This window comes from Sipha flava, unplaced genomic scaffold (assembly GCF_003268045.1).
Source record: "Sipha flava isolate LNK unplaced genomic scaffold, YSA_version1 31_pilon_pilon, whole genome shotgun sequence".
NCBI classification, from domain to species: Eukaryota; Metazoa; Arthropoda; class Insecta; order Hemiptera; family Aphididae; genus Sipha; species Sipha flava.
The window spans coordinates 1-9,868 of NW_020273002.1; the positions used below are offsets into that span (position 1 = coordinate 1).

At 28.2% G+C, this 9,868-nt stretch overlaps 2 protein-coding genes across 3 annotated transcripts in view; one reads left to right on the plus strand and one right to left on the minus strand.

Moving 5' to 3' along the window:
- Window positions 1–617: 617 nt before the first annotated feature.
- On the minus strand, window positions 618–6,263 carry LOC112686631 (phospholipase DDHD1-like). 2 transcript variants are annotated; one of them, XM_025559009.1, is made up of 7 exons: window positions 6,163–6,263; window positions 4,686–5,065; window positions 4,472–4,618; window positions 4,213–4,353; window positions 3,911–4,052; window positions 975–1,081; window positions 618–903 (listed from the first exon to the last, which is right to left on the minus strand). In XM_025559009.1, exons 1-7 carry the CDS (start codon window positions 6,180–6,182, stop codon window positions 635–637), a joined length of 1,206 nt encoding a protein of 401 aa, XP_025414794.1. In that variant the 5' UTR covers window positions 6,183–6,263; the 3' UTR covers window positions 618–634. The 2 variants fall into 2 exon arrangements, with proteins under 2 accessions (XP_025414794.1, XP_025414795.1); XM_025559010.1 differs by lacking the exon at window positions 6,163–6,263 and adding an exon at window positions 5,252–5,395.
- Window positions 5,505–9,868, plus strand: part of LOC112686632 (dysbindin protein homolog) — a 6,415-nt gene continuing 2,051 nt past the window's right edge. Inside the window, exon 1 of the mRNA XM_025559012.1 lies at window positions 5,505–5,758. Coding sequence (XP_025414797.1) covers window positions 5,679–5,758 — 80 coding nt within the window. The 5' untranslated portion in view covers window positions 5,505–5,678. The remainder of the gene's footprint in view (window positions 5,759–9,868) is intronic.

Genomic DNA, 9,868 nt, shown 5'->3' on the forward strand with positions numbered 1-9,868 from the left:
ACTTAACTCCCACCTACGACCTCTCCTCAAATCCAATATGAACTTATCCAATTGTCTACTTTTATACAAAAGTCTCCTACAACCAATATGGTCTTACGGTATAGCTCTCTGGGGCACTGCCAAACCCTCAAATCTCAGGACAATTCAAGCGTTCCAATCCATCTGCCTCCGCATAGTCACTAAAGCCCCATGGTACGTTACAAACGCCGCTCTACACGAAGACTTCAATGTCCCATCCATCGACCAGACTACAGCCAATTTCTATTCAAGACTCCACTTCAAAATCCAAATCCACCCAAACCAACTTATATCTCAACTTCACTCTAATACACTTCCAGGTAACCCTACCCGACGCCTTAATCGGAAATGATCCAAAGATCTTCTCAACACCCAAAATTAATTTAAGATTCATGTAAAGGTAGCTCTACTGTAAGCTTCCTTTTTCACCATCTCATCACTGTCATTCCTCCATCAAATTTACTCATTGTACATATAATAGTATAGATTGTAAATATTCAATAAACGATATTTTATTAAAAAAAAAAAAAAACTATTAAATATTTATAATACTATATGAAGTTATATATATATATATATATATATAAAACTATCAACTATTAAGAACAGAAAATCATTAAATATTACTTACAAACGGTTCCCATCCAGTTATAATATCATATGAAATGACACTACCCAGGGAATGTGCCATTATGGATACTTTAAAGTGATGATGAGGGTGATGTTGCACAAATTCTGAATGTAATCTATTTAGTTCATTTGCTAAACTATTCTGTATTTCTCGACCATATATAGGAGAAGTATAGTACATTATGTCCATAGCTGACGAATTTAATATCTGCCGTATGTTTTTCAAATTTAATGGAGTAATCTGTTCAACCAACCCTAGAATAAAAATTAATTATTATTATACTTATATTATGTAATTTTAAATGTATTATGAACAGTATAATTACCCCCATCAAAACTACATCGTGATCTCCAATCTACGGGAAAAAACTCTGCTCTCTGTTCTGTACCTTGAAAATATTTTTGTTTAATCCATTTCACACAATCACGAAATCTAAAATTATTAAGATAAAAAATAAAATCTATGTCAAATAATTTAATAAATAAGGAGTATTATCAATAAATGGTCTATTCAGTTTAAGTTGATCCTCTTACGCGAATGCAAATGAGTCGCCGAGACGACACAGCCCTCTGTGATTGATCGTTGTCACTCACAGAGTGTTACAAAGAATATATAATTTTAAACTTAATACATATATTGAAGTTAGGTTACTATTCATTTTAAATTATATTATTTACCAACAAATTCATCAAAATCAACAATATTAATAACATAAAAAATACAGATTTATGGTGTTTGCATATGTACAAGAGTCGTGTTGAGAAAACAATGTGTTAATATATCTCACTACATTAGGATGACCATATTAAAAAATAAAAAAACGGGATAACTATAACTTCCCCTCCCTAAAAAAAAATCCCTCATCCATATACATTCAGACATATCTCGAGAGTTATCCAAATCTCTGTCATATCATAAACAATTATTTTCTTTTTACTCTATTCTTTTTTAGTAAAATAACCTAAATAATAAAATATTTTCTTTTAATTATTCATCAAAAAACACAATGTAGCATTTCAAAACGATTATAATTTTTTAAACAATTAGATAAATTTAATTTTTAATATTACAATTAAAATATTAAACAATGTATTGTTACATACATTGGTGCACACTAATTCTTACCAACATGGGTCGAACATATATAAATACCGACCACCCACCCATTACCCATAAACATTATCAAAGCAACTCCAATGAAGGTAATTTTGGAGCTTGAGGTAGTGGAACTAAGCACTTAAGGCATGAGCAGGGCTGGCGAAAGCTATGGGTGACCGGGAGTGCCAAACTGAAAATTGTTTTCATCTAATTTATCGTTTAATACGCATTAACGATCTACAGGAAATAAAAATATAACAGTTGTGCTTTCTACTTCATATAGGTACTGCATCCATACAGCGCTGGTTTTGATGTAAAAATGCATGAAAACATACCACCGCATTTGTCTGTGTAAATAAATAGATGGTCGTAATATTTATTTTCATAAAACATTTACTCGTTTACAAATTAATTCATATAACTAAAGGCGTTAATCGAAAAGACACAGTTGCCCGACACACTCGCACGATTTGTTTTCGACGAGCTCTCGTTACGTACGATCTGCTATGTAATGTCAAATGTTTAAACTAACAAGTTACAGTTAACAGGTAATCAATATTCATATTTTTTATTTAGTTAATTTCTACATAATATTTTGGTTCCTTATTAGTTATTTACAATGAATTCCGTTCTCTCGTTGTCTTAATAAATGAGTTGTTAATGAAATACAGTATTCCTATATTGTAGACAGTGGTGAAATAATATATTCCCGAAAAAACTTTCAAAAAGTAAAAAATACCAAGCTCAACATTAGAACTATTATATTCTTGCAATGAAAAAAGAAAAACCTATCCAAAAAATGCGTTGATATAATACTAAGTTATTATACTAAATATATACTAATTTTATTTAAATTCACTAAAAACTTTATTTTACTACTACTCAAACTAAGAGGGTTAAGGAGGGGGAGGTTTCAAAGGCGCCAAAACATGGTTTCGCCCAAGGTACCAATACTTTTAGCGCCGGTCCTGGGCATGAGCCTAGGTCCAATCGAATTTCACATGTTAAAAATTGAAATAAAATCTAAAAAATTGCAAATATTTTTAATCGCCCAATTTTTTTCGGGGGGTCGACCGACCCCTTGACCCATGAGATGTGCGTCACTGGTTACATATAGTTACTCTTACATTTTTTTTAACAAGAATTAGGAAAATTATACACTATCAGCTATCTCAATTATTTATGAATTTTGTAAGCCTTCTTCTACACTTTCTACGGCTTTCTCGTACTTTTCGGAAGAATGTATTGAATTTAACAATTTTGGGTAGGTATTTCAAAAGAAATTCATAAAATTGTGAACAAGTTAAGTTTTTAAAGTGTTGTTTTGTAATTATTATTGATCTAAGGTTAGGTTAGGTTTCGACATTATAACGATTTTTTTTCATCAGTCTACAATATATTTGTTATTGAAAAAATTCTTTCTACAGATTCATTTTTTTTCAGGAATAACCAATAAGTATTCAATAATTGTTGAGAAGTTGTTGAAAGAAATATAATTTTTTTCTAGTGTTTTAAATAGATCACACTATTTTTCAGTGATATTTTTTGAAAATTTTTTCCATTCTACAATTTTAACTTATATCACATGAACTACATGATTATATTCATCAAATAACTTGTCCTTATCCACATAACAACCCTGGTTAAGTTTTTTATTTTTAAATAGATATTAAATACTTTCTTGAACGTCTACCCAAGCAGGAATATCTAATAATTGAGTTCAACGAAAATTTTTGAATGGTTCAAAATGACAACTCCATTTTTCTACATAAGATAAGAATACACTATGAAAATCATCAACCTTTTCCATAAAATTATTTTTGCCGTATATTTTTTTTTTTATCAAGGTTTTCAATAATTAAATATATTTAAATATTTTATTTACAAGTATTAATACATTATAAAATAAATAATAACAAATAATATGGAAATAACGGGATTAAAACGGGACAATATTTTAAAAACAGGATAAAAAGCGCCCTACTCGAAGTTGATCGGGACAACGAGACTTGATGATCAAAAAAGGAATAATGCTGTTTTAAACAGGATGTCTGGTCACCCTACACTACATGTACTATGTGCGCAGCGGAGACCAGTTTTCGTCTGATAAGTGATTAACTTAAACTGAATAGACTATGGCACAATATTGTCAATCATACTTACTGAGAAGTGTTTCTTATTATTTTTTTGTTATCGATTTTATGTCCAATGCCATGAACCAAAAATACTAAATGCGTAATATCGTTCAATTTATCTTTTTCATCAGCTTCTGTTTTATAAGATCTAATAAGTTTATATCCTGCGGCTAAAATAATCAAATGATTTTGATTTAATAAAAAAATAATTAAATACAAATTACTTTTATGAAATCAATGAACATACTAAATCAGAGCAAAAAAAACTATTGTCAATATTGTACAATAATTTATAATTTAAATCTAATAAAATAATTTTGAAATACTTACATTTTTGAAAATAAGTTCCTAATTTTTTTGTAACACTTCTCATAATCTTTGTGTTGATAAAAGATTTTGGTTTAAAAGAATACACCTCAGTAGGTGAATACCATACTACATGCATGTCTCCATAAGTTACATCTCTTATAACTAAAAAAACCAATTTTAAATTTAATGAAGTGGTAAATTACAATCATCATTTTTATTCAGTAAAATAAATAAATTAATATTGTTTCATCAAAGGTTAAGACATTGGAAGGTACCTAACCTGACTTTCCATTGTCTTCAGTACTTTCAATTTTTCTGGTATCATCTCTAAAGAGATTTAGGTGTTCTCTTTCAACTTCTTCACCATATTCATAGGGTTCATATCCATCATAAAACCATACACCACGGAAGATGTCACTATCTTCACCTATTTAAACCGAAAAATTATATTAAGAAACTGGGTAAGTAATCTTTAAGACAAAAAATTCACATACCAGGCCAAAATATAGAAGTACACTTTTTTTTTAATAGGTCTACTTCGTAGAGACCTCCCCTAACGACAACGGTAAAGTTTTGAAAATAATAATTAAACGACCCGTTCAAAGAAGATGCTTCTTCTTCATTGCCGAAATTCGCCCGATACCTATACTCTATGTTCAAAGAATCAAACCCATCAAACTTGGTCCATTTCTTGGGATCACTCTTATAGAACCATCGGACTCTTTCGGGTTTCAATGGATCGAATGTTGTCGCAGTGCCATTAGTTTGGACCGTGGTCATCGCATTGCTCTCGTCTAATACATCGTCTGCGATCAATGTCGGTTCCTCTATGTGTAAGCCATTAGTTTCCATATTGTTCACCACTGGTGCATAACTGCAAGGTAAAAGATGGAGTCAGTAAATATAAGTGAGATTAACAGCAGAAAAGTGGATAAGCATAGTGGTAGAGTGCAGAAAAAGAAAAATTCGGGCGAATCAGTAAGGGCCACAGGGTCTTCCTAATTAACTGATGATGTAACTAGTGACGGCGAACGATTAAGGAGTAATTCGTAAAATTCACCTTTAGACGTGTAAGCTAGCGAGATCGAAATATTTAAAATAAAAAATTCGATTGCGATCCTGCTCTCCACGATTGACTTCGGGTAGTGCACGGTACGACGTTGCGACGATAACTTCGATCGGCGGCAGACAATCTGCAAGGAACGTTTGTATTTTTTTAATGTTTGAAAAATGTCGGCTCTTATCTCCGTTATCAGTTACGATGTCATGCGGTTATCATTTCCGACAGTCGTTCGGATGATAAAAAGAAAATGTGAATTTTTTTTCAAAAAGACAATAGATGTTTTATTTTCCCGTCGGTTTACATGTTTTTCTTTTCCTCCGCCTCGCTCTTCTAAACGTTTCCCGCCATTAAATTCCTATTATGCTCCGGAGACAGTAAACGTTAATATTGATAATATTGTCGAACTATACCGTCACCGCTGCTCATGCCGAAAAGAAGATTTGAAATGTTTGGCACTTTAAGAGAAAAACTCCACAGCGTTGTTCAAGAAGGACTATCCGCCAGGTACGTGTTGTGTCTCGTTGGTCAGAACGTATTGGACGAGTGGATGGTCAGAACTGCAAAAGTCCTTTTGTCCCATTTATCTAACTAACCGAACGTTAGGTTATTTGTTTCACGCGTAAATGCAGAGAAATAGGTATACATGTGTTGGCGTTCCGACTGCTTCGTGCCAAAAAATGTTTCAATATCAAAATATTTTGCGTGTTTATGTGTTGTGACCATCCCGATTGGGTATTTTTACTATCAAATCTGTTGCTCAATCAAAATTACGCACTTCTAGGTTTTCATCCTAAGATGTTTATAGTCAGATGTTGAAATACCTATTCATTATGAACGGTGCTAAATCGGGCAGCTCTGTTAAACTACATCTATGCTATTTATATTTTTATTATTGTATTGATGCTTACCTCAAAAATGATCCATTCATGTTATTGTATTTAAGCTTTAATTCTTTTGAGTAATTTCATTTCATATTTCAGAGTATGTTCTGTTATTGGTTTGTTTTTTTATTTCATACTCATAACATTTTATCTTAATTAAATATAGTAAAATTGCACACCTTTATTTAGTTTAACCTTAAACAAATTATTTTTATCTCTATTTTTTTATCGTTATTTATATTTCTTAAATGAATATGAAATTGATTTATTTTTCATTTTTGTCAAATTATAATTTCTGTATCCAGTATTTACCATTTCAATTTTCTTTCATTAATATAATATAACTTATAACTTATAATATATAAAATGATACTCATAATACATACAATTTTCCCAGTTAGGTACATTTAATGACTTTCATACTTTTGACAGTTGTAAAGTTGTAGGCTAGTAATAATTTCATCATAATCACTTTTAATATAGTCATTAAAGTCAAGTACCTTAGGTGTTATCAATGTTTATTATAAATATAAATATTTTTTAATTCAAATAATAAATCACATAATGAACAAAGATTAATCATGACTCATATTGTATAGTAGATAAATGTAATAATGAAATACATAAATTATTATATGCATAATCAATTGAGGAACTGCTGCAGAGAATGACCTCACAGTTTTTCAAATTATCTATAGTTAAGATAGGAAATTAAATATCAGCATGTTTTTCCTCCTCCACTTGTGTCATTGTTGTATAAATTCATACCTCTATTTAATTTTCATTAAGATTACCTCATTTTAACTTTGAGTTATTTGCAAGTTTTAATAATGTTCAAATAATTAGCTCTATATTTTGATCATAAGTTCACTTTTTTTTGCAGGTTTTTATCTTATATTATTGTATATTAACTATAATGGTATCTCCATTATTTATAATAATCAATTATGATAAGCAATGTTTTTTAAAAATATTTTGTAATATATCAGTATGATTTATCATAAAAAAAAAGTATAATTAAGAAAATGGATTACCTATTATTTTTTATAAAAGTAGAAACGCATAAAATAGCTATAAAAATTGAATTTATAATTTTTTTCTTTAATATTGCTTATATATATTAGATTGGCTGTGTAATTAGATATTAAATAATCTCATCTAAATTTTAATGTTAGTAAAATACTTAAGAAATATTTATTATTAAACAATGAGGGTACGCAATAATCTAATAATTTCAACTACTAATTATAATTGTTATTATACATTAATTATTAAATCACATATTCATACATTCAGCATTATTCAGTAAAAATAATTTAAACCCAGTTTAATACATTTTAATTCTACAATTCAACAAAAATTTAAAAGAAACTATACACTTTTAATAATTTTAAACTATAGGTGATAATTATGTGTTAATGTTATTTTTAATTATCTATATTAGTACTGTTAAATTATTACCTCCCAATTCTGTGGTAGAAAATAATAAACATTAATGACATGATTACTAATTGTCCTCTAATTTTTGAATGTCAATTTTATAGTTTATATAACTGTGTTTTATAATATTTTTATTATTTCCTATGCAGTTTACATTTTTAATTTAATTCAATTAAGATTTAATTGGATTAAAAATAAAACAGGTGATTATATTGTTAATTTTTACAATAAGAATAATTTTTAATGCAAGCAAATTAATTCAAATTAAGGAAATACCAAAATATTTTGATGCTTATATATTTTTTATTCTATTCTAATAAACTGTATAATAATTTTTTCAACTGAAGGTATATTATAATAATTAAACGGTAAATATTTAATTTTAATGTGCTTAAATGTAAATATAATCCGCATGTAAAATTTGTTTTATTTTATGTATAGTTTAATGTGCATTTCAAAATTAAGAAATTATTTTAAATACATGATTATACATTTTTTTTATAGTTAATCGTTTTCATGAATATCAAAAAAAAAAAAATATATTACTGCGCATTTTGTATTTGTTTATTGTGTTCAGGCTGCCAAAAATTACATTCAGTAACAATGACACTTAATATTTAATTATTTAAATGCCTACCTTAATTGTTCAATTTGATTCATAAATAAGATTTATTGCTTAATTTAGTTAAAATAGCATATTATACAAATAAAAATAATTAATATTTTTTTTATATATTTATTTTATAAAGATGTGAATAATTATTTTTTTTTTTAATCCAAAAATGTAACAGTCTGTACATGTATTAAAATTAAAATAAGTAAAAAAATCTAGTGAGGATTTACTAAATATAATAACAAATATATACAATTATAAAAAAATAAATAGACAGGTATCTAAATAATAAAACTACAAATTACCACCTACCATTTATATTGAGCTACATTTTTAAGAAGAAACCCTCCGTGACAGCATTTCAATGTTCATTAGCTATTTTTTATGACTATTTATAAGCATCTATGTATTATGTACATATATCAGCCCCTATTTTTAGTGAACCCCTACACTAAGTCCGAAATTGAAAGTGTGGACAGTGTTGGGACTTATTTAATTAAATTTATCTAGATAGATTTTTTGTCTAGATAAATAACGCTAAGTTATCTAATTACTTATCTAAGATAAAATTTTTAATTATCTAGATAATTGTCTGTATTCTTGCTATGATTAGAGTTATTTTTATTCTTGTACGGAGATGAATCCAACAAATCAGAGATCATCGAAATTGATCCAGCCGTTTATGAATTATACATTCTGTAAATAACCTGACTTTCTTTTATACATATAGATTTTGTATTCATAATCATAATTTGTGTATTATTAATAAGTAATTATTATTTCTTGATATGTCATTTTATTTGTATTTTCATATCGGGAAAATATTTTTGGTATTTTTAAATTTAATTTCTTATTTTTCTATGGAAGTTCCAGATATAGTAGGTATTTGATTTTAGTATACACACGTAACTCATACGCTGAATAGTTATTACTTCACTCTTGGAACCCGTAAAGTCGTAATTACTTATAAAATAATGAAAATTATCAAATTAATATTATATGGAAAACAATATTGTTAACTTAAAATATTTTTTTATGTTTCTGTATTTATCCTGATACGTACAAAGCAATTTTAATTTTTTTTTTTTTTTCATTTTAGTGATTCACTGTCATTAAATATTGTACAATATTTATAAATACTGCTTAATAGTACACTATATTACTACAATAAACATTAAACACCTAGGTACCTATTAATAATAATGATTATAATCAGGGACGTATTTAAGGGGTGGGCCTATAGGACCCTTGCCCCTCCCCATTCACCGTATTATATACTTTATTTATTATTGTAAGCCCTCTTATTTTTCACGCACGGGCGAACGGTGAAATACTGAAGTATCAATATATCATGATAATATGATACCATCGATTAAACGGATTAACATTTAATATACACTGAATACACCTTAAGTTACACCATGGAATAATTATAAAACCTGAAGAAGTAGTTGATGCATATGCTAATAAACACCCCAAACATCTTCAGTTATTGTAATTACAAAAATTATATTTAAAAATATGTTTTATTATAAATTTGTGTAGTAAAAGTTTATGTTTCTATCAAACACTTGTATTTTGATTATTTGGTTATGAATAATGACAGTTTTTTGAGATGGAAAAGTTATAACTATGTATACCTTGAACTTTTTGTTTGTACCCCCCCCCCCCCCCCCCCCC